The following is a 26,030-nucleotide window of genomic DNA, read 5'->3' as shown; positions in this document are numbered from 1 at the left end:
ATTATTTGGATATCAGCACTTAGAAAACTTGAAACTGGGAAGTTTGATTTTCTCTCTGTCATGGCCATAACACTGCCTCATAAAGTAGAAGTCAAGGGGAGATCGTAGAAGCCACTGGGGCAGGGCATCAGAGCACACCTCCCCACCACTTCTACCAGAGACAGCTCCACTTCCTGAACTTGTTGAAAAATGGAAAGCCAAGACATTTATCTGCAGTGCTTGAAAGTATCTTCTAGTTCACATATTCCACAGGCACTTTTAATTTCCATTTTGAGATTGTAAAAAGACAGACAGCAGTTGCCTAAAGTGACAGACAATAAAGGTGGCAAAGAGGCATTGGAGCTCCAATTGTCTAAAAGAAATAACCTCTTTCTTCTTGCTATTCAGAGTACAAATCAAAGCAAGACCTAGCAAAGAACATGCATTTTAAAATCCAATAATCTGGTGAATATTCCAAAGGAAACAATTCTAAATAGATAAAAACAAAACAAAAAGAACAACAACAATCCTCGGCAGATACACTGAGGGTTTCAGCCTTAAACCACGTATCCTAGCTGTGGAATTGTGGGAAACTACATCTGAGGGAAGACTTGCCTTACCTTGGCAGCAACATAAAGTTGAGTCGGTCAGCTCTATCCCTCTCCGCCTTGTACAACTGTGTCCTTTCCTCTACCAGATGTTCCAGGTTTCGGGAATACAGCTGTAAACGTCGGATCAAGGTATCCATGTACGATTCATTTTTTTGGTCATGAAACAGGCTGTAGGAAGTAATAGATGAAGAGCTCTTACACATTATCAAGCAAATTGAACCCTCAGTACAACAATGGACACGCATGACCTTGTATTATGTCCTCAAGCAGGGAATTGAGCAAATAAGTTAAAAGGACCCACAAACATAAAAACATTTAACCTTAGGAGAAAGAATGAAATAGAAATAAAATTTTAAAAAAAGAGAAAAATAAGTGTTAGAAGGATGATAATCAACACAGACGAAGGAACTGCATACAGTAGAACCTTCCCGGATAGTGATCTGGTAAAATGTGTCACTAGGTTTAATAATGCTTATTACCTATCTTCTCATCAACTCAACTTCTAAGAATTATCCAAAAGAGGCTGGGCATGGTGGTGCACACCTGTGATCCTAGCACTCGGGAGGCTGAGGCAGGAGGATCGCCGCAAGTTCGAGGCCAGCCTGGGTTACATAGTGAGTTCAAAGTCAGCCTGAACTATATAATAACTATATCCTGGGCTGGGGATTTAGCTCAGTGGTTCTGCCACCTGCCTCCCAAGCGCAAGTTGGGAGTTCAATCCCTGGTACCAAAAAAAAAACCAACAACAACAAAAAAACCAATATCCTGTTTCACAAAACAAAACAAAATAAAAAGCCCAAACAAACAAAAAATTATCCAAAGAAAGCAACCACAAATGTGTTTAAAGTTAGCTACAAAGAAAGCCACAATATTGTTTATAAGAGCAGACTTTTGAAAATAGCATCAATGTGTAACAAAAACACAGTTTAAATATTATGTAGAATGAATTTCATGCATCATAAAATATAAACTAGAACAGTTAAATACATGAAAAGTATTAAGTGAAAAAAGTTGATAAGAATAGCAAAAACTATAATCTCAAATTTATGTATTTATTTACGTATTTATTTTTGTGGTACTTGGGGTTGAATTCAGGGGCCTGAGGATGCTAGGTAAACATTCTACTACTGAGCTATATCTCCAGGCCTTTTAAAGCTTTTGTTTTGAGATAGCCTCTCACCAAGTTTCTGAGACTGGCTGCACACTTGTGACCCTCCTGCCTCTCTTCACAAGCAGTTGGAATTAAAGGTGTAAACCTTTACACACCTAATTCAAATTTTAGTTTTTCAAAACTAGCAATCATGTGCTGGAAAACAGGTATTTTTACTTGCCTAGTTGCTTATTCATATTTTATAACATTTTAATAACATACAGTTTGCAATAAAAACCTTTGTAAAATAGCCTGGAAACAAGAAAAGACCAAGAAGAGCAACACCGAGCCCCATATTATCTCCTCAGGACAGAGAGCCAGGGTCCCAACGCAAAACATTGAACTTTGGATTATTCTGTTAGACCAAGGAGGCACAGATGAGACAGGTGCTGGCTTCAGGCAACACTGTGACATCTGATAAGCCTGGCGCAGAGCAGGCAACAAGACATAGTGAGTTCTCAGTGTGGTGTGTACCACAGATCATGTTCATAAGCTATGAAGTTGCAATGGGAGGTGCTGAGTAAATCAGGGCCATTTCAGTATGACAGTAATAGTTACAACGACAGCATTTACAGTTATAAGTTACCACTCTGCTCTTAGGAGGAGATGGCTTACATCACAATCCCCAGGGCGAGGAGGGATGTTTGTTTAAAATCCAATACATTTCTGAGTACTGCCCAAGACCTGTGTGAGTGCAAATTGCTAGGCTTGAGATTAAGAAACAGAATTTATTCTAGCATGTTTCCAGGTGATTGGTGCTTGACCCCACCAGGAAAGGCCAGCTGGGTAGAGTGGGGAGGTATGAGGGGCGAAGATGGATTATTCTACTGCGTGATGCATTGATTCAGTTAAAAGTCTTCCCAGCCCGGATTGCATATCTTAATCACGTGGACTGCATATCTTAATCCTGCTGCCACCTCTACCCCAGCTGAATTTCATCAGACTCCTAGAGGCTGGGACCCAAGCTTCTGCATTTCGCAATCCTCATGTGATTCCACCCTGCAGCCAGACTAAAGATCGAAGCTCGGTTTATCTTCATGAGTTTACATTTCACCTGTCACTGTGCAGTCTCATCTGATCTTAGTAACAGGTCTGTGGAGGAGTGAAAAGGGAAGGGAATTAAATCCTTTATTCTTCCAGTTCTGTCTGCACAACAGATACCTTAGTTCTACCAACCAATGACTGTTCTCATGAACTTCCTGCTACCTCATTTCCAGCCCCAGGATTTTAGCCTCTTTAAGTATCTGAATCTTTTGATGTAACAAGAACCAAGAAAGTAGGAGCTGGAGGAAATGTAGAAACCATATTGTTCAATCCAATTTCACTAATGAGAAAATCGACACCCTACAAGGGTAAGTGTTTTGCCATACATCCTAGAGCAGGCTATTACCAGATTCTAGTGTGGAAATTGAGTTTCCTAACTCCTAGTTTAGTGTTCTTTCTCATCTGTAGTGTATTAACTGAAAACACAGACCATCTAGAATTCAGTCTTTCTGGATACAGTGGACCCTTGACTTATGAACTCTATTGATTCCCAAGAGCTGGATATAACTAAGTCAATACAGCTGAGATCTGGATGTTTACCTGGGTACACGCTTTAGATAATGAGAGGTAGATGAATCTTCCATTAACCTAATTAACTCAAGGTGTTTGTATGTCAGGTAGGTCATATTGAGGGTCCATTGTAATTGTATGCTTCTTTTTTTGTTTCACCCTGAATTATACTCTGATTCATGACACAAATCTTAAGTATCTAGGGTTAAAGCTGGTGATTTTTAGAGTCTTAAGAATTACTGAGGGGTTTTGTAGATTTTTCAGGACCCATGTTAGACATCTAAATCATAATTACCTCTGGAAGCACTGGCAAACTAGATTTTGTAACAGAAAAATTTATGATGGATCAGAATTTATTTTTCAACCAGACGAGGTTTGACCCTGAGTATTTAACTTTCCAAGTGATTACACCTGTAAGAAAATGGTCAGCTTTCTTGTTCCTTCCTATTAGTTTTGATGTGACAGGTGTTGGTTGTAGTCTACAATTTTTCTTTGGAAAAAGGCACACTCATTCTTTGGTGCCACTGTCAACTACCATTGAAAAATTCAAATTCACGAAGAAAAGTAAAAAGGTAAGCAGTACCCAAATATCTTAGCCAGTGTGTTCTCAATTTTCTTGAAATCCGGTCTCTTTTCAGGATCTTCCTCCCAACAGTTTTTTACAAGTAGATATACCTGGAAGAAGGAAGGGCCAATTAGTTCAGGGATGGTAACTCAGCCACGATAGACTCAGATCCTATTGTTTGGGGTAATGAAGCCAGGAGATACTCTAGAAATATCCCCAACTCTGACAATGAGGCTAAATCTCCAGTTCCTTATGCTCTCTCTCTTAGACATCACCACTTACACTATTTTATCCAGCCATCCCCTTGGATGATATTGATGAAAAAATGTGATACCAGCTTGGTTAAGGCAGGATTAGTGGGAGAGACGAAAATGCTTTACAGATGTGCACAAGGGTCATGTTGGGGAGGTCAAAAAATAATAGGGCTTGGTGAATATGAAACAAATGACTGTAAATGAGAATAAAAGCTCAATTGTCAGCTGTTCTCTACCACAGCCAGTGGTAGAATTGCTGGGGAGTGTATGTGAAATTTATGACATCTGGGGCCTTCCCCAAGAGATTCTGATTTAATTGTCTTGTGAAATGGCCTTAGCAGGGGTTTCAGATTTAGCAATTAAAAATACAGGACAGCCAGTTAAATGTGAATTTCAGATAAACAAGGAATAATTCATTAGTACAAGTACATCCCAAATTTTGCATGGGCAAAGGGCAATAGTATATATATTTTAAATTTTCTGTGTGGTTGCAATGAGCAGGTGCAGTGGAAGAGTGACAGAGAAAACAGGCGTCGGGTAAGCGAGAGAACTGGGGAACCTCATCTCTTCTGCTAACCGCATTTGCAGCATTTGTTTGATAAAAAAGGAAGTTGAAAACCACTAGTTTTATTTTTTGGGGGTACCAGGCTCGAACTCAGGTCCTTGAGCTTGCACAGCAGGCGGCAAAACCGCTGAGCTAAATCCCTGGCCCAAAACTACTTGTTTTAAATAAAGTCTGTTCTTCATTATGGCTGAAAACAGGCTTGTCAGTGGCACAATATGCGATCTCTGTCCATGGACTTTGTTGGACAATTCCCCTGAAGGGATTCCAGACTGGTAGCATAGCGTGAGCTCACTACAAGGTGATTCCCTTGCTATGCTGAGTGAGGGGCTGATCGCCCTTGAGGTGAGGCAGTTAATGCTGGGTGGGCCCTGCACCTGGGTGGGTGCAGGCACTCATATGTGTCCTAGTAGGAAGAGGGTAGAGGAGAATAGTCCAGGAGAAGAGATTGTATCCAACAGGCAGAGTTTGGAGTGTGTGGCCACAAGCCAACAAATGTCAGCGGCCACCGGAATCTCTCGGAGGAGTCCAAGAATGAACTATTCCCTTGCAGCCTCTGGACAAGCATGATTTTGGCAATAACTTGACTCCAGACTTTCAGCCTCCAGCAAGTATATTGTTGTTGCTTCCACCCACACCTTCATGGTAAACTGCTAGAGTGGACGAAGGAAAGGAACACAGCAAGCACGTACTCACCTCCAGCTCCTTTTCCTCTGCTGTTTCCAGGAATAGGTCTGGGCGGAAGGGTTTCAATTCATCATAGTTTTCCACTCTGAAAATCTTCTCTGATTAGATAGAATAATTGAATTACAAGAGAGAATGCAGCATGAAGACGCTTCAGTGGAATCTGTGTTGGTTCACTTCCTGGCAGGTCTTCATCACGGTGAGCGTGTTTCAGAGCAGAGAACAGCTCTCCATGGATGTTGAATGAATGAGCAGAGTCTTATCCCGCTCATACCCAGGAAGTTCCTTAAGGTTAGGTTCTGATACCTTAATGCTTAACTCAGACACTACCGTCTTCAGGAGGCTTCCTCTGCCCTATACTCTGGCGCCTTCTCCACACCCCTTAGTCATCCTTCTACCCAAGACATAACAAATGCTCAATAAACAAGGACTGGATGGATGGAATAATGCTTTTTCCTCTGAAAGAATGTGGTTAAAAAAACTACAGTTCTTTTCGTAAGAACTAAAAATATGTGTGTTGTGAAGTAGTGATCTACTTCAGATATTAAGCAGACATAGTCTCTTATTGAAATCAGAAGAAAAAGGGGAAATTGTAGGAGAACATTTCTTAACAGTAACACTGCTAACAGCGACATCCGGCAGCATGCATTGCCTTGTGCTTTTTGGAGCACTCTAAGGCTTAATCCTCCCAACGTCTTTGTGAAATGTGTGGCACAGGTGAGAACTTGTTACTTTTGGGGATGAGGGCCCTGAGATGCCGTTGCCAGGAAACCAGGGGCTTGGTGAGTGCAGGTTGGCTGGTTCCCAGCACAGACAAACAAAGGGTACGGACTTACCCTTCTGGTCCCGGCAGCTCAAGGTGTAGAAAGTTTCCCTCCGCAGCACGATCTCCTGAGCGATGATCCCGAAGCTGTACACGTCTCCTTTCTGAGAGCTTTTGGCCTGGCGCAGGTGCTCGGGTGCGGTCCACAGGTCTGCGCATTTGGACAGTGAGATGCCCAAAGGGAGCAGGTGAGCGGCCTGCGGGCCTCTGGCCTGGTTTTCCTAAGTCTCTACACTGTCTTCCCTGAATGCTGGTGGCCTAGGATTGAAATGATCCCAAACTTTTGAGGAACTGATGCTAATTCTAGGGATAGGAAGGAGAACACATACTTACCTTTTAAGCTAGAAAACTGCAGAATTTGAGTAAGGTCATATGGCAATATGTTCTCTCAAACTGCTAGGAGGGCAGCCCTCAAGGTCTGTCAGGAAGAGGGCCTGGTACATAGTTAAGTGTTCAGTGAATATATGTTGAGTGAATGCAGAATACAAGAGGCTGAGGAATTTACTAGCTGATGAGACATATAGAATGAAAATATGAAAGGTTTCTTAAACAAGTAAGTATAAACATATTAAAATATATTTGAAATATGTATTTTATAATTTATTACTTATATACTTTTCTTTTTTTTGCAGTGCTAGGGATGGAACCCAGGGATTTTACATCAAGCTACATCTCTAGCTCTTTTTGTTTTATTTTGAGGGGACAGATAGCAAGATAAGTGTTATGGCTTGTGTCTAGATGTCCCCCCCAAAGCCTCATAAGGTCATGAGTGGGGCTTTTTCAGAGGTGACTGGATCTAGAGTGTGTGATGCTGGGATTGATTCACGGTGCAATGGTAGGCTCAAGGGCACTAGGATTAAGGGTGTGAGCACCACCTACCCTAAATGGCCTGGATAACATATAATGGATAGAAAGACACTGTTAAGGTCCCTTGTTGCTATCTTCTGCATGCAATAAAGTGTTTCTCCTTTGTGATGCCTCTCTGCCATGTGCCACCCTGCCTTGGAGCCAGCCAGCTATGGACTAAAACCTCTACAAACTGTGAGCCAAATACACATTTCCCCTTTAACTTTGAATGTCAGGTATTTTGATACAGCAATGAAAAAAGTAACTAAGACAAAGCATATGTTACCTTTTTCAATTCCTGTCTTGTGATTTGGGATCCATGTACCATTGATCCTAAAGATCTGGAGTTGTTGAAAAGGAATCTACTTATGCCAAAACCTTGGGTAAATGACATCATAGATGGTACAATTGAGTGATGTTCAGGAAGACAGGAGTTGACCTGCAGTCCCTCTGATTGCATCATGGGGAGTCATCTGAGGAAAGGGCTTTTTCCATTGCATGGTGAGCCCAGCTTGGCACACAGTAGGTCTTCAACAAGAGCTTATTGGACTGAGTCTACTATCGTCTTATACTTGACTGGAAGTAACGACGGAAGTGTAATTTTTCTTTTATTAGAAGAAATTAAAGATTGGAAGTAGAATTAGTGTAGTTTTGGGAATTAGTAGTATTTCAGGACAATATGGATTTCTGAGGCTGTTTAACCATGAGTTATAGTAAAGAAAGGATAAATGTTCAACATGAAAAGCCCCTTTACTTTTTAAATCACATTACTTTATACGGTGTTATCCTTTTTTAACCCTCACCAGAATCATGAAAGGGATAAATAAGTTTACTGAGAAGAGTGTTGTCATGTCTTACTACCACAGATGAGTGAACACCATCTGGAATAGGAAAAGCTTTATATTCTAGTTTCGTGGACAAAACTCTTAGCCTTTTCCAGTCTCAATTCTACAATGGAAGAAGGTTTAGCTGGATGATTTCTAAGGTCTCTTCCTGCCCTAACTTGTACTTTTTCACCTTCTTTTGTCTCCACAAGCCAATAGTTCTTCATGGTTCCTCACTGGTATTGAAGGAGGCACAGCTGAATATCGAGGACAATGGTCCTTAGTCAACATTGAAGTTTTTTTCCATTTAATTTCTTTTTAAAATCAGTATATTCACATGTGCTTGTGGTACATAATAATTACACTCATCTTGCTGAATTGGTACATGTACATATACATATTGCATCTTGATCCTTTTTATTCCTCCTTGCCTTCCCCATCCTCCTGTCTTCCCCTCCATTCCTAGGTTGCCTTGCCATCTCCACAAAGTCTATATCCCCTTTTCCTATCATTTATCCTTTATTTTGCCCTTTAAATTTTTTGTACTTTGGGTTTCTCATATAAGACACACTTTATGATATTTAATGTGTCTGATTTATTTAACTGAACATTATGATCTCAAGGTGTAACCATTTTTTCCGCGAATGACTCAGATTTATCCTTCTGTAAGGAAGGATACTACTCCACTGTGTGTAATACCACATTTTCTTTATCCATCTGTTGATGGCCTGCAGGCCACTTCCAGGATTTAGCTATTATGAGTTGTGCTGCGATGAACATGGATATGCATGGAGCACTGTAGAATGATGACTGTAACTCTTTTGGGAAGATACCTAGAAGGGGAATAGCTGGGTGTAATGGAATTTCTAGTTTTAGTTTTTGAGGAGTGTCCATAGTGGTTGTACTAGTTTACATTCCCACCAGCAATGTAGGATTCCTTTTCCCCTACAGTCTTGCCAGCATTTGTTGTCTGTTACTAATGATAGCCATTCTTTGTGAAGTACAAAAGAATCTCAGTGGGGGACATTTGTTTAACTCAAGAAGTGCTCTACCAAGTGTTCCTTGCTGGAGAATGAACTAGAATCTTGCTTCCTGTGGCTTCAAATTGTTGTTTTCTGATCTGTATCATTTTATGAGCTTGCTATATGGCCTTGAGAACAATTTATAAAACAAAACAAAACAAGTGGGAAGTTAATAAAAAGTCCATGCATTACAGACCTTTTTTGGGAGGCAAAATGGAGTTACAGCCGAAATCAGTGATCTTCACCACCATTCTGCTGTCTACGACACAGTTGGTGGATTTCAGACGACCATGGACTTCTATCTTACTGGAGTGCAGATACGACATCCCCTGAAATTTTTCAGATGTCAGGAAAACAAAAAGGTGGGACACACTTTGGCTGCTTGATTATTTTAAAGACGTGATATTCTGAAGCCATTTCAGCTTACTGATAGTCACATTATATGATTTTAAATTTAGTGTCATGAATTTTACTTTAAAAATATTGCTAGAGGGCCGGGGATTTAGCTCAGTGGTTTTACCGCCTGCTGCGCAAGCACAAGGACCCGAGTTCAATCCCTGGTACCAAAAAAAAAAAAATTTGCTAGAGCCCTTACATTTGCCTATACCCTGTGAAGTATATTTAGATAGCATAGTAGAAAAGCAACTGTGTAAAAGCTCTGGTTAAGTAGTTGTATGAGGCGCAGGGTTTTTGCTTAAGAGTTTCTGCGTGCCATATACTCGCTGTGTGACCCTGCATTTGCCTCTGTCCTCTGGCAGTTTATTTTAATATATGAATAATAAGTCATTGCCTTTCTGAAAAGAGTTCTGGGCTAGATGGTTTCCTAAAATTGAATGGGTTTCATGCTAGTTTGAAATAGAAATATTTTATTAATTCTGTTTTGAAAGAGGAAGTTGTTTTTTGGGTAGTGTGGCCAGTGATATCACAACGGGAACAGGTTTCAGCCTGAATCACAGAAGTGAAAAGTGTGGGCAAACAGGTTACTAATTTTTTTTAACTGATTTGAGATTGTATAAAACAGCTCACTCTCAGGACTGACTCATATTCCTTCTTGAATGAGGCCTTTGCTACTGGTGCCTGCTTCCTTCTTCATGAATGTCTGAGGATAATCATGTCCAAATTTATTATTGCTTTGTGCAAGATTATTGCCCATGCCTCATATATTCTCTTATAAAGTTGAGGATTCATTTGTCTTCTCTGCAGTTTTATATTATTTTGATTTTTAGTAAATCTATGAAAGTGTGTGCCCCACACCCAGAATACAAAAAAATAATACTATAACCAATATACATTGAACACTGACTTGTACCAAGTCTTGTTAGTAAGCCACCTGCATTATTTGAAAAAATCCTTACATATACAGAGCTACTGTTATAGTTTTTCAGATGAATAAACCAGTGTATGGTGAGGTTGAATTATTTGCTAGATGTTTTCTTTAATTTTTGGTAATGATTTTTTGTGCTCACAGGTCTCTCTCTTACCTTAGCAATGTCATACAAGACAGAGATCTTAAACTCCCAATCCATGAATGTGCCATCAGGGTAGGAAATTGTGTCATTTAAGACTTCCTGAGTAGGAGAAAAAGAGGAACAAGGAGGGCTGTTGTGAGGAAGGATCATGTGGAGAGACGTTTATGAACCAAATAATGATCTAATCTTGAGGCCTGAGGGTCAGGGACAAACGGGAGCTCCATGGTTCTAGTTTTCATGAACACATACAGTTATACATTGCTGTGTTAATAAACTGGCTCTCTGAAAACAGCCCAGACCTAAGTACCCTCTGATCCCATGGTCTTATGCTCCCGCCCTGGGTGATTTCAAGCACCAAGTGTTTAAAACTAACTGAAAATTCCTGAATACTTGACAATCAGCTCTGAGGAAGTACCCAAGGAGTATCTCTTATCTGAAATGCTTAGGACCAGAAAGGTTTGATAGTTCAGGTGTTTCCGGTTTGTGGGATAGTTGGAGATACATGATGAGATATCTTAGGGATGGGACCCAAGTCTAAACATGAATTCACTTATGTTTCAGGTACACATACCTGGAAGGAAAATTTTATGCAATATGTTTAGTGTACTTGCAATTTCACTGCAACCCATTACATGAGGTCAGTTGTGGAATTTTCTACTGGTGGTATCGTGGTAGTGTTCAAAAACTTTTAGATTTTGGAGCATTTTGGATTTTCAGGTTAGAGATGTTCAACTTGTACCAGCTCGTTCCCATATGCCATTGATTTCTATCTGAGAATTTGACTTTAAACTCGGTTAAGATTTATTTGATATTTTAGGGAATTTTTATAGTGTTCCCTTTCCTCTGGTACTGGGGATTGACCCCAGGACCTTCACACTGAATTGTATCCCTGTTGGGAGCAATGCTACATAATTCTAGGGATAAATCATTTGGTTAGCCTAGTTCTCTTGCCTACAGCCCAGCTACAGAATAACTCCAGTTTGGCCTCCGGTCACAACTGAGACTTCAGTGATCCAGTGATGCTGTGATTCTCCAGGACAAGAAACGTCCTGGGAGAACAAACATCTGCTCCATTCCTCATTGTTCTTGGACTGATTAACATCTTGTTTGCCGGAGATGTACAGAACTCTCTGCAAGCCTTCCGTTACACCTTGTTTATCCCAATATGAACTATTGAACTCTCTGCAAGTCATTTGTTACATTTGTTTCTCCCGATGTACTGAATAAAAGGTGTGGTAAGCTGAGGTTTTTGTCTTTGCTGCCCAGAGCAGCACTGATCAGACCCAAAGCTCAGCTTCTTCTCAGTCTCATTTTTCTACCTTTCCTGTAATTCGCCGTGTGCTGCCGTGGCTCGCAGGAGACCAGGACTAACTGCAGAGGTTCTGGTAACGTCCCCTTCCCCTGTCCCCTACATATCCCTAGCCCTTTTTATTTTTTGAGACAGTCTTGCTAAGTTGCCTAGGCTGGTCTTGAACTTAAGATCCTCCTGACTCAGTCTCCCAAATAGCTGGGATTTTAGGCGTGTGCCACCATGCCTGGCTAAGTGTTCTTTTAAGGCTTTTTGTATTTCATGTTAACAGCATTTCACTACCTGGCATAAGGAAGGATAAAGTCGAGTCATTTATCAGAAAATGAATGCTCTGGGGGCCATAATATTAAGTGAAATAAATCAGATGCTCAAGCTTAAATATCGCATGGTTTCTGTCATATAAGAAACCCATAGTATACATAAAGAGCAAAATACAAGATAGATAATAGGATACAGGGAGATAGATCTTTAGCGAAAGGGGAGGGGACCAGGAGATAGAAGGATGGGGGAGAAAGGGGGCAGGAGATAAAAAAGGACTAAGATGTGTTATACACAAGTGTCAACTCCCCATGATGAATGTAATCATTACTTACTGAAACATGTGCCAATAAAAAGTAAAAGTTAAAAAAGAGATTTTTTTTAGTTGTATTTTCTAATATTGTGATATATAATCTTTTCCACTTACTTTGTATGTAGCCATCATACTAAACGCTTGTTACTTTTTTCATTTGAACCTTTTGCATTTTTGAGATATATAATCATGTAATCTTTAAATAAAAACTATCAATTGCTTTACAGTTATTACATATCTTACTTCTGTTTTATGCCTGAGAGCTTTGGTCAGAACTGTGGAATGTTAACTAATAGTAGTATGGAAGGTGGGGATGTGGAATTCTTGATTAATAAGGAGGGGGGTAGTCTTTATGATGGATCGTCATCATCACTTTAAGAAAGTATTGTTTTATTCTTTACTAATAGTCATTTTTAGGGAGGAGCCTCTGAAGATTTCTGAAGCTAAGCCTGAGGGTTCTCTGATCTATCATGACTTAATCACTTTTTTCGACCTTGGGAACAGGTGATGAGTAGTCACCCTGTGCTCCCTTTTCAGACCTAGCTTTCCAGCCCCATTTCACTGCCTTGGTGGCCACATCTTAAACAGTATCTTCAACTCTCTGCCTTCCCTTCATAGCATCTGGCACATTTTATATATTTGTTTATTGTCTTTTCTTTCTTTGAAAAATGTAAACTCTGTGATAATTTTGTTACTGGTATATCTGTAATAGTACAATGTCTAGCATGTAATAGATGTTTAATAGGTATTTGCTGCATGAATCAATCAGTAGTTCCCAAACAAGGTTAGGCAAGGTCATTGTATACCATTGTCCCTCAGTATGCATCAGGACCTGATTTCCATGACCTCCAGGTATATCAAAGTATGCATACCCCGGGCCGGGGATTTAGCTCAGTGGTTTCACCACCTGCTGCGCAAGCGCAAGGACCCAAGTTCGAAACCCCGGTACCAAAAAAAAAAAAAAAAAGATGGTTCAAAATATGCATATCCTAACGTCCCTTATGTGAAATGGCTTAGTATTTGCAGATGGCCTGTGCACATCCTCCTGTATGCTTTATATCATCTTTGGAAGACTTACAATACCTAATACAATACAGATGCTATGTAAATAGTTGTCACCCTGTGTTGTTTAGGGAATAATGGCAAGGAAAAACTCTGGACATGCTAAGTACAGACACAGTTTTCTTCCTAAACTTTTTCAGTTCCAATTTGATTGAACTCACGGGTGTGGAACTCATCTATATGGAAAGCTGGCTGTGAGTGTTAAACAGGAAGTGTGCTGTCATTAATCTGTCTGTAGACAGACTTGCTCATTTGTTTCCCCACAAAAGTAGGTTTTGATGGGACTTGCCCCTGCTGAAGTTGAAGGGGAATTCACAGGGAAGGGTCTGGGAAATAGGCTTTGGCACCGCCCTTGCATGGAGATTGATAATGCCAAGGTGTGGCTTCCTGGAAAAGCTTCTGTAGTTAGCTACCCCTTATCATGCGACAATGCCAGAAAGGGCCCAGCACCACTCTGATCTTTGAAGATTCCTACCTTAGGGAAGAGAGTCAAACACACTGCGTGTATGGATCTAAATGTTGCCAGGAAACTGAGTTTTAGGGATTGAGAGGCCACCCTGAAACTCTGACAAGGCTCTGCTAATTGGTATTCTAAAATTTCTGTTATCATTAAGTGAATCAGAGCATAGGAAATATTTCTAACTTTGAAAGACCTGAAGTAGTTATTATCAGAGATGTATATTTATTTTGTTTATCAGCATCAATTAAAATGATCAGGGCCGGGGATTTAGCTCAGTGGCACCATGCCTGCCTTGCAAGCCCAGGGTCCTGAGTTCCATCCCTGGTACCAAAAAAAGAGATCAATTTAAGTATCCATTAAATAATGATCACATGGTTTTTCTTTTACAACATTTTGATAGGGTGCATTATAAAAGTATCTTCATCATTCGTAGAACTAATCATATCCAATTGTTTGTGTCATGCTTTTTTTTTTTTGATTCTGTACATTATTTTATTTTTTGTTTTGTTTTGCTTTTGGTTTGGTTTTTTTTTCTTGGTGCAGGGATTGAGCTCAGGATCTTGTGCTTGCAAGGCAGGCACAGCGCCACTCAGCTAAATCCTCAGCCCACTGTACATTATTTTAATACAAAAAAAGGACAGTGCTATATACAAATATACATATCTGAAATGTAACATTTAAATATAAAATGTAAGAATGTAGTAAAGTGACTTGGTAAGTTTTCTTCAGTGAGACTGAGTAGACAAATACAGACATATATGACTCTGGAGACATAATGAGCGAGGAAGTACACATTTTCTAAGCCATGATTAGAAAATTCCTCTGAAAATGGATGAGGGTATTACAGGTATCAAAGAGGACACTGCTGGTAAACCAGGAGTCTTGCCTGCACTGTACAGTGTAAGAGACACAATCAGACCTATCAGAAACTGTAGTTAAAGATCCGAACTGTGGGTAATACAGCTTTTTAGGCCTCTGTCAGTGATTATATATTTGACATATAAACAACCTTAAATGTAAAATAGTTCAGTATGATTGCATTTGTTGCACAATGACAATCTGATGTGTACCAGTCTGATAAATACTTTCAATCGGAAGGATCTAGCTAGAAAGAAATGAAGAATCCTAAAAAGAAATTATTAGTGCCAGGTCAATTTGTGGTAAAAGGTCCATGAAAAAAATGTGGGTAAGAAACACTAGCCAGTACATACCTACCTATGTTTAAGAGCAATTCTTAAAAGAAAATCGTGTACAAATAATAGTTGTCTTAGCAAAAAAGAAAGTCCAAAATTAAAACTAATTGCACAAATGCAAATTAGCTGAATTTAGAATAACGATATCAAAGCCAGCCTCCGCACGTGCACCTTAACGTGATAAACTGCACCTAGGGCCTGTGTAGCTCAGTGGTAGAGGTCATGCTTGGGGTGCCCAAGACTCTGGGTTCAAAACTCAGCACCACAGGGCCAGGGATTTAGCTCAGTGGCTCCGCGCCTGCCTCAAAAGTGCAAGGTCCCAAGTTTGATCCTGGTACCAGAAAAAAAAATACTACTTGTCTACTACAGATCAAATGATAAAGAAATAAATATATTACATCCTATCCTATCCTAACATAGAATTACTATATTTTTATAAGAGTTGGTTAAACGAAGCCCTGTCTAGGCATTTGGGTTGTAATCTAAATGATGACAGATCCTATTTTCAACTCCCAGAATGAGCGAAGAGGCTTGTGTGCCCACGTCAATTCTCTTGGCGAAGTGGGTACCGCTCTCTCCGAGGCCAGCCTGCAGTCTGCCGCCTCCTCAGCACCGGGTCAGAGGCCTGCCTGGCCGCACTCTCCTGGTGTGGCTTCCATCTGTGTCACAGAGCTTCTCTCAGGTTGAGCATCACAGCCGGAAAAGATTTCTCGGTGGATCCTCCGGAGTAGATAACAGGCTGCATCTTTAGAACTTGAGAAAATCCATCAGCTCGTTCAATCAACACAGGCAAAGGCTGACATTCTCTTGCACAGCAGATTCAAAAGTCCACTGCCGATCTCGCAGCGCGGCCCCCGCGGATCTCCCCTGGCAACACGTCTCCAGGGTTTTGCAGGAAGCGGCCACAGTTCTAGAATTTCCGTCCCAGCCCGCTTTGAGGTACAGCGCACCGAGGCCTGGGTGGCTGTCGCTGTGAGGGGCAATGACAACTGGCTCAGGGGCCCCGCCACTTTCCCGTTTGAACTGAAGGCGGGGACTCTGGGAATGGAAGGCGCTTATGGAAGTTTTTGACATAAAGTCAATTTTGTCTCTTTTTCCTTCCCTTCATTTCCAGTCTGCTTCCTTAAAATGAGTTTCTCATAGGTAGCAAATAAACAGATTTAAAAAAAAACTCATTCAGGCACTCTGTAATTTTGACTGAAGAATTTAATCCATTTACACTTAAATTGTTGATCTACAAGGCCTTACTAATGCCTCTTTGCTTTCTGTTTGCTCCCTTGTGCCTTTCATCCTCTCTTGCTGTCTTTCTTTGTGATGTTATGGTTTCTGTAGTGGTATCCTTTGATTCCTTTCTATTTATGTACTTAATATGGATTTTTGCTTTGTTGTTCTCATGATTCTTATATAAAACACCTTGTAGTCATAACAATCTATGCTCAGGGCTGGGGATTTAGCTCAGTGGTTTCGCTGCCTGCTGCACATGTGCAAGGACCCAAGTTCGATCCCTGGTACCAAAAAAAAAAAAAAAATTTATGCTCAGAGCTTGCTATCAGTTGCATAAAACTGTATATACTTCTCCCCCATCTATTTGTCATTGTCATCATAACTTGCATCCATAATCATTAACACAATTTGTTGCTCTAATTTCTTTAATACTTTTTGTCTTTTAATGCTAAAATTAAAAGTGAATATACACCACCACTACGGCTGAGTGTGGTAGCACACACCTGTAATCCCAGCACTCAAGAGGCTAAAGTAGAAGGATCGCCATGAATGAGTTCAAGGCCAGCCTGGGCTACACAGTGAGTTCAGGGCCATCTGTACTACAAAGGGAGACCCTACCTCAAAAACACAAAAACCCCCCAAAACAAACAAACAAACAAACAAAGAACAGCCTGAACTACACAGCAAGACCCTGACTCAAACAAAAGTAAAAACAAAAAAACCCCACTATTACAGTATAAGACTATTCTGAATTTGACTATGAACCTTTACCAGTGAGTTTTATGCCTTCTTTATGGTTTCATGTTGCTAATCAGGGTTCTTTCATTTCAGCTTGAACTCCCTTTAGCATTTCCTATAAAGCAGGCTTTGTGGTGCTGAGCTGCTTCAGCACTTGTTCTTTCAGGAGTGTCTCTCTCCAGTTTTGAAGGACAGATTTGTCAGGTATAGTACTCACAGGTGGTAATTCTTTCCTCTCAGTGCTTTGAGCGTATCAACCCACTCTTTCCAGGCCTGCAAGGTTTCTGCTCAGAAATCCACTCCCAACAGTTGTCTAATGGCACCTGTTATAATTCACTACGTTGCTCTCGCTGCCTTCAAAATTGTTTGACTTTTCACAATTTGATTATAACTTAAGCGAAGACCTCTTTGTGTTCAACTATTTGGAGTTCTTTGAGCATTAGGGATCTGGCTGTTTATTTTTCTCTTCAGATTTGAGCTTTGTGTCGTTAGTTCTTTAAGCTTTCTTTCCTTTTTTTTCTCTGCTTCTTCTGGAACTCCCGAAATTGTTGATAGCGTCCCATAAATTCCACAAACTTTATTTTTTCATTCTTTTGTCTGTACACTAAAAATGGTCAGGTTGGCTAGTATTATGTTACAGGTACCATACATTTTAAACGTGTTTGGTGCATCCTGTACAGTGGAATACAATGCAGCAAAGATAGGGATGAATCTTAAGAACTGATAACAGTCATTTTTGTTAAGTGAAAAATGCAAGGATGCTCAACAGTGAAAAATCTGGTATGCTCAACATCTGGATCAAGAAACAGAACCTGGAGCCAGGTGTGGTGGTGCATACCTGTAATCCCAGCACCTAGGAGGTAGAGGCAGAGGCAGGGGGATTGCAAGTTTGAGGCCAGCCTGGGACACACATAGAGTTCCAGACCACTACAATATGAGGCCCTGCCTGAAACCTGCTCTGCCCTGAAGTTCTCTATTGCTCTCCCTCCCAGGCACTAGTTTCCCACCACACCTTAACCAGGACTTTCATGACTAGTCTTGCCTGCTTGTGCACATTATATGAACAGAATCACACAACATACACTCTTTGGGTCTGGAATCTCATAGTGTATGAGGTTCACCCGTTTCATGTAGTTACAGATGGCTTATTCTCAGTGCTGATAGTCTATTTATTCATTCATCTTTCTGTTGGTACTTAGGTTGCTCCCACTTTGGACACTCAGGCAAATATCTGTTTTTTCCCAGTTGGAACTATGGATGAAGTAAGACAACAGATGGGAAGTTGCAGGAAAGGCTGAGTGGGTGACGCTGCACAAAGATCTGGTGGTGAGGGACTGTCTGAGGTAACACCTCCCAGATAGAGGCAACAGTAGCAGCGAAAAGGCCCTGAAGTGGTGTTGCCTGGTGTGGCCATGTGATGCACTTCCACCAATCGGTGCACAGACTGCACTTTGCCTGTGTCATGCTTTTGTATACAGTTGGCTTAGCATTACCAAAATTTTATTTGTGTTTTTCCATGCATATTCACAATAATCCTTTAGTCAGATTATAATATCAATCTTATACTAGCCTTGTTAAATGCTAAATGAGTCTGGAGAATGTTTATGTTTTCATTTAACTTTAGAACAGTATTTATATACATCATGAGAATTACTCATTGAAGTTTAGAAGAAGTAAACTGAGTCATAGTCTCTGTATGGAGATAGTAATTTCTTCTGTTGTTATTGGTGTGATACTGGAAAATAATGTGAACTATGTTTGGTTTTGACATCCCTGGTTCCTGGCAAAGAGCTCCTAAAACCTTTGTAATTTTCTGATAGGTATATGGAGAGCACTTTTCTCATGCATGGTTGCTATTCATGATAACCTTTAAACACATTTAAATTTATGCTAAGGAGGTGGTTCTTGGGGTTCTTCCTAGTTTAAGAACAGGGAGTGGTAGCAAAGAGGACCCGATTCACAATGAGAGGAGAGTGACTTCAGGCCCTCCTCTCCTTCTTCACATCCAGGGAGGGGGAAAACAAGAGTCTCACCCCATCTGGCAACTCCTGAGTTATCTTCAGTCCCTCCCAAGGGAGAGTGGAGCAGGAATTTAGACAGCAGCAGAAAAACCAGGACTTATGGGCAAGTTTTCTAATGTGTATTTGGTGCCATGATAACAACCATCAAGTGCTCTTTTCATACAAAAGGAAGTGTTGAACAAAATCAAATGTATTTGAAAGGAGTCATTCACTTTTTCACTTCTGTTCTCAGCCTCCCTCCCAATCTGCACTCCTTTTCTTAATATTTTTGGCATGTTCGCAGAGATGTAGGTCTGACTGATAAAATCTAAGAAATCTAGTTTGAAAAGCTTATAGGCCCAACAGCTTCTCCTGAAATCTCTACAATTTTATTTCACTGAGTAATTTTTTAAAAAAAGTTTGCTATTGTGGTTTGGATCGAAAATGTCACCCAGAGGGAAGCTGATAGGCTTTGGGAAAGTGGTGGGATGAAGGGGGCCCCAACTTTATCAATGAATCAACTCATCGATGCAGTCATTGCTGACAGGCCACCTTACGGAGCATGACCTTGGAGACTATGCCTTGTCCTCAGGCCCTTCCCCTCAGCCTCTCGTTTTCTCTCTGTTTCCTGGATGTCAGGAGGAGGGCAGCTCTCCTCCGCCCTGCCCTTCTGCGGCAGTGTTGTGTTTTACCACAGGCCCAGAAACAATGGAGTCTGCCAAACATGGCTGCGATCCTGAGCCAAAATATTCCTCTCCACATTTTAAATTGTTATCCTCAGGTATTTTATCCCAGCAGTGAAATCTGACTAGCACATCTGCTGACTTCTAGAACACGGTTAACACTTAGGACATTAGGAATGACCTCGGTTTCTTACCCGGAGGGAGCCCCTCTCGCAGTACTCTACCACCCCGAAGATCCTGGTATCAAGCTTCACGGTGCCATAGAACTTGGTCAGATTGTAGTAGTCACTTTGAAGCAGCTAGGAGAATATGTTTGTGTAAATAAAGAAATCAGTCAGAAAAGGGTCTCAAAATAAAAATTAATATGCCAATAAAACATGATTTGTTTGAGATCTGTGGGAAGATATATTGCACTTAGTAAATTGAATGTCAGTACCATTTCTTACTACACTATATCTTATCCAACATCTTTCCCTTTGTCAGCAAGTGACTTGGCTGCAAACTCAACTGCTGTCAAATAACATCAGGGCTATATACTAAGACACATTGGCAGATTTCCAAAATGTTTTACAACACCAGACCTCACTCCAACATCTTGGGGTAGAGTTTTCTACAGGAAGCAATTTCTTTGGCTGAGGGCTTCTTTGTCAACATTCACAGTAACTAACCTAACTCCACGGAGAAGGCCAATGTTTAGGGAAAATGAAATGAAGCTAATTCTCAAAAGTTTGAAGTGAAAGACACATACCTTGTTCAATTCTATCTTCTGTTTCTCAGTGAAATTGCCATCACAGTGCTTGAGATCTTTGAGAATCACTCGCTGCAAAGATCAATTGAATTAAGGAGATGTTGTTGCATATAATTCCTCATATGTATAGTATAATGATTTGGTTGCATTTCTATTAGACTGTAAGCTTTCTGGAGCAGTGATGGTATTTGGTTGATGTTTATATTTCAGGTGCCCAGCATGTAGGATACAGTAGGTCAGGGTTTGAGTGCTTCTTGTACAATGACCAGGGAAAATATAAAGAAGGAAGGAAAGAGGGAAAAAGAAAGGAAGGATGGAAGGAAGGCACAAAATCCCCACAGGGGATTCTCAAGAAGGACCCAAAATATAATACTAGGGTCACCTTGAGTGCTCTGAATTTCTTTCATATTTTCTTGCCTTCCTATAATCCACCCCACCAGAATATTCAGTTTGTCCTTCCATTTCCCCAGAATTATGAATTTTGCAGAAACTCCTTGAAGTAGAGCCCTGACCACCCCTATGAAGCTCAGGAAATATCCCCTTGGGGAAAGTGGGCACCACCACCATTGTGCTGCCAAAGTCAGGGGCCAGAGCAATGATGCATCAGTGAGGAGGCCCAGAATGTACCCAAATGAGAGTTCAGAGAAGAGGGGGAGATTGTAATCACCTTTTGGTCATATTTGCACTGTCGTAATCTTTGGATTGTATCTCGTCTCTTGTCATCATCAATCTGGCACAAGAAAACACTAATTATTCCAGAACTTCACGATTGTCTCATCCACTGGCAATCAAAGGCTGAGAGGGTCTTCCAGTGGAGCTGTGTCCGCTGTCTGCTCACTGGCTTGCTGGGCAGCTCCCAGATGTGCTTGCAATTGACTTGTCTTTCCCTCCTGCTACTCACCTTCTCACCCCAATAACATCCTCTTTCCAGGTATCCATCACCCTTGGCCTTATTCTGGGGTTCCCTCCTTTCCTCCTGTAGCCCTACTTCATCCAGGGGTTTTCTTTGCTTCCCTCTCCTCCTAGTTCCCTCCTACAGAGAATCCTTGCCTACAGCTACAGACAGATGCTCTCAGAAGTGGATGCTGGAGAAAGATGATATGCATTTGAGTTGCAAATTCATGGCTAAAAGATCAAATAGCAATGCAAATGAGATGACAAGGTGTTTAGGGTGGTAGGTCCCAGAAGCTCTGGGTTCAGCCCAATGTTGTCAGATCATCTCATTTGTCAAAGAAAAACTGGGAATGTGGGGTTTCATACACTATTTCATGAGTTTCATGTTGGCAGTGGATTTTTAAAACTGTTAAATATTGAACACACACACACACACACACACACACACAAGCTAGATATGGATCTTTGCCAGCCAGTTAATGACTCTTGATCTAAAGACAGAGTAAAGGTTGGGAACTAGTGTATCCTTCAATATGATTCTCATAAAAGTCTGTGTTAAAATTTACAAGTCCATCTTAAAATGTGAGTGAAACAAATCCTATCTAATTTCAAGTATATTGCCTGCCTGGCACAACGCAGATTAATAAATGTTGATATCTGCTAAGGCCTGGATACACGCAGGCATAAATTCCTTAAATGAACAAAGTTTTTAAGTTGCCATTCAAGGAAAGCCCCTAGAATCCACTGAAGGATGGTTTGGAACTGGCTTTTCAAAAGTGGACATGAATGGGCCAGGAGACATGAACTTTCAGACCTAGGTCCATGACCTGTTTGTTACTCACCAAAGTGGAGACATCTTTCTTTCTCCATCCTCCCTTGCTAACAATGTCTGGAAGGCACCCTCCCCTCATCCCCCATTATCATGAGGACCAGGTGAGCTGTAACAGCAGGGGGCTCCACATGTCTCCAAGGACTAATACAGCTGCTGATCCATAGCTTACACCAGGAGGAAGCCCCTAACACTCGAGGAAGAATTCTCACAAATGCTGTACTCATGACCCAATACAACACTGCAGTGCCTAGCCCACTCCAGTAGTACCATAAAATCTAGTCTCATACTTTTGTTGATTGGCCAGTCTTATCTCCTTCATCAGACCAGTGTCCCCTTTAGCTATTCTCCTCCTTAAGATGAAGCCCTGTTCCCATTTTCTTCTTAATTAAAGCTTTTCACCTGCTAATTAACACTTCAATTTTAATTTCCATCATCACTGTGTCCTGTATCAATCCTAGAGACAGGAACGTCCACTCCTGAAAATCTCCTTGCCTTTTCCTAATATTAAACCAGAGAAGCCCAGTGTGGTAGCACACACCTGTAACCCCAGCACTCTGGGAGGCTGAGTCAGGAGGATTGCAAGTTTGAATCGAACCTGAACAGGTTAGTAACTTAGCAAGACCCTGTCTGAAAATAAAAAGTAAGAAAGGGCTGGGGATGTAGCTCATGTGAAGGCCCTGAGTTCAATCCCCAGTACTTTACCTCCCCCAAAACTGCTAACAAAAAAACCCCACACATTATTTTGGTTTAGATCTAACATGCCCCCCTAAGTTCTTACAGGTGTGGGAGGTGATTGGATCATGTGGGTACTATACTCATTGGTGGACTCATCCATTGATGAGTTTAGAAGCTGAATGTGCTATTAAGAGGTGGGGCCTGGTTGGAGGCAGGTCATGACCCAGAAGTGTGTATTCTTGTCCCTGCTTCCTCCTCTCTTGTTCCTGGCTGCCAAGGGTCAAAAACCTTTTCCTCTGCTACCCTCCTCGACCATCCTCTTCCTCTTGCCTTAGAGCCAGCTGACTATGGACTGAAACTGTGAACCAAAATAAATCTCCTCCTCCTTTAAATTGTGAGTAATTGATATTCTGTTCCATCTATAGGACAATGACTAGCATGGGCGTGTGCGCACACCACACACACACACACACACACGCACACACACACACACACACACACAAAGAGAAGCAGGCCATTGGCCTGAAGCTGTTTCTATATTTTGAGTTCCCACATAGCAAATGGAATCTAACTTACATTAATGTATCCACATGAGCAGAAACCTAATTGAGGAGTATGGTTTTGTAACAAATAGCTGGGTTTCAGCCAATCACGAGCATCCAACTGATCAGGCCGTGCTCAGATAAGACAAATACCTCACTGTAACCAATGGAGTTATTTCTGTACTTAACTCTATGTGTAACCTGTAAAAACTCACTGCCCACACTGACGTCCTCTCTGAGCCTCTTTTGCTTTTGCGTGTTGCCCAATGCATAAATCACTTTTTGCTTAAATAAACTATAAAATTTCATCTGTCTAAAATCTTTCTTTTAACACTAGACATTTCCAGTTAGATATTTAGGCCAGTGAATTTTCTCTTTGAATATGTAATAGTCTATAGTGATTTACACCTTACTGAAAGTTAATACAAGATAAATTTCATCCTGACACTGGCTGGACAGAGATTGGTCCTTGTGAACAGAAGGTTTAAGTGTGAGGCTCAGAATGCAGCAGGAGGGTCACTTTGGAGCACGAAACATTCCTGGAGAAAGGAAGAGCTCATCCATGTACAGCTGTGAAGGGGTCTGAACCATTAGAGGGCAACTTATGGGACTTGGGTTGACAGAGAGGCTCCAAAGATAAACCAGGCCATTGCTGCAGTTTCTCTTTTGCTGATTTTGGGTGGCATGGGGTAGCATATCAAAGCATACCACCTATCAGCTTAGCCCTGTGCTCAGAGTCCCCATGTTCCATCTTGTGGAGGGAGAAGGGATCCACTCTTCTGAATATGCTTTGGTATAAAAACTCTGACAACTATACGATGTATAGGAGGTGTTGGGGTCTTAGGCTTTATAGTTAGACTCAGTTCACATTGAAGCTGTATTTCTGGAATTCCAGCCTGTTACCCCAAGAGCTCAGGGAAAGTGAGTTGATGCACATAACACTTAATAAGTGCTCAGTAAGCCTTAGCTGTTACCGTTTGTAGTGATCTCACTCGATAGCCACATATGACCCTGCACTGTTTCTTTGTCCTTCAGTTTCTCATCGGCAAAGATATGACAACAAAGCTTCACTTACTGCTTCTTTGTGAGGAGCAGTGAGTCAATGAAGTCCAGTATTGACCACAGTAAAGAGGGTGATTTATAATATTGGCTACTGATCTTATTTCTTGGATGATGGGGGTGTTATGGCTGGAATATAAAGGGTTCCCCCAAAGACTTGTGTGTCAAGAGCTTGACCTCCAATGGAGCAATGTTCAGAGGTGAGGACTAAAGAAGTGAGTGGATCATGAGGGCTTCAAGTCCTTCTGTGGATTAATCCACTGAAGACAGGATAATTTGTTGGGACTATTGGCAGGTAATGGATTCAGGAGGAGGCGCCTAGTTGAAGGAAATGGATCATGGGGGCATGACCTTGGGATCTACAATTGGTCCCCAGTTCCTTCCTTTCTGGCTTTTTCCCTTTCTCTCTGTTTCATGGCACCCATGAGGTAAACTTCATCACACCCTTCTGCGTGCCATGCTTCTGCCACACCACACATGTAAAACAATAGCACTCTATGGACTGGCACCTCCAAAACTGAGCCACAATAAACCTTTTCTCCCTTAAGTTGCTTTTGTCAAGTATTTTGTCACAGGGATGGAAAACTGACCATCACAGGGAGAATGTGGAAGCTTCTTTCTTTAGCAGTGAGCAAGATAAGTGATAGCTCTTTAGTTTGAATAGATTGGTATTCAAGGTTTAGGGAAATTCACAAGTACTAGCCATTTCTACACCCCTTCCTGGACAAATTCCCAGTGAGTACCTTTCTCTTGCAGGTCAGACTCAAAGAAGGGTATCACACCATATCTCACCCTGGACTGAAGTGTTAATTGGATAATTGACTGGCATTTAAGACAATGGAGAATCAAGAGAACGACAAGAAGCTGATAAGTAGTAAACATCTAAGTCTTGGATTCTAAAAAAGCTTGGCACATTTCCTACCATGCTACCAAAGTCTTGTCAAATACATGGAAAACTATATCATTCTTCAACTGGTGAGGTAGGCCTTACCTTCAGGCTAACATGGTTAGTCTCATTGGTCTCCAGAGGAAAGATATTTTCAGGAGGAATGTGGGACCATTTCTTCTGACGAAGTTCATTGTCTTTTTTATATTTTCTGTGAAAGGAACAGAACCAGTCAGTAGGTTTTTATTAGTGTCTGTGCCATTTAACTCCTGAATGCTAAGAGAAACTTTGAACCTTGGTATTCTCAAGTAGACATGTGGCAAGGAAGGCTAGCTCAGGGGTACGGCTCCATGTTCTCCATACTGGTAAGCGTTGACCACTAATAGACCATAAGGATTTCTGACAGGCTTTTTGTTCTTTCTTTTCATGTCACTTTTGCAGGTCCTTCCTTAAGTCAGTCTTTCATTAAAATAAAAGATCTGAACTGATGACATGAAAAGGGTAAGAAAAAAAATAGAGGAAAAATATCACACTGATAACCTCGAGGGGCAAAAAAATTGTTAATTTTTAAACCACCAGTGAATGCACCCATTCCTATGCATCTGTGCTTTTAGAAAATATTTAGAGAAAATAGAAAAATATTGAGAAAAAGTAATATTTACCCTAACATACAAAATGCTACAGTTTTTATTTGAATCGTTTTCTTCAGATGGTACAGATAAAGGATGCTTGGGTTCTAGGGGAGGCACACTTTGAATTTCAAAGATACCCCCAAATTGCTTCTCAAAGCAATGGTAGCATTTATCTTGAG

The 26,030-nt window shown here is 41.0% G+C and overlaps 1 protein-coding gene across 1 annotated transcript in view; it reads right to left on the bottom strand.

Annotated features, from left to right (window-relative positions):
- Window positions 1-26,030, bottom strand: part of Gucy2c (guanylate cyclase 2C) — a 71,740-nt gene that overhangs the window by 11,798 nt on the left and 33,912 nt on the right. The window contains exons 12-21 of the mRNA XM_004845835.3: window positions 25,325-25,430; window positions 20,999-21,061; window positions 20,332-20,403; window positions 19,778-19,882; window positions 10,356-10,442; window positions 9,071-9,203; window positions 6,196-6,333; window positions 5,372-5,460; window positions 3,878-3,969; window positions 600-758 (exon numbers count right to left, since the gene is read on the bottom strand). Coding sequence (XP_004845892.2) covers window positions 600-758; window positions 3,878-3,969; window positions 5,372-5,460; window positions 6,196-6,333; window positions 9,071-9,203; window positions 10,356-10,442; window positions 19,778-19,882; window positions 20,332-20,403; window positions 20,999-21,061; window positions 25,325-25,430 — 1,044 coding nt within the window. The remainder of the gene's footprint in view (window positions 1-599; window positions 759-3,877; window positions 3,970-5,371; window positions 5,461-6,195; window positions 6,334-9,070; window positions 9,204-10,355; window positions 10,443-19,777; window positions 19,883-20,331; window positions 20,404-20,998; window positions 21,062-25,324; window positions 25,431-26,030) is intronic.

The sequence above is a fragment of the Heterocephalus glaber genome, unplaced genomic scaffold, assembly GCF_053883595.1.
Source record: "Heterocephalus glaber isolate CG9 unplaced genomic scaffold, H.glaber_assembly_v1.0 deba00001444, whole genome shotgun sequence".
NCBI lineage: Eukaryota > Metazoa > Chordata > Mammalia > Rodentia > Bathyergidae > Heterocephalus > Heterocephalus glaber.
This window is presented reverse-complemented; position numbering and strand designations above follow the sequence as displayed.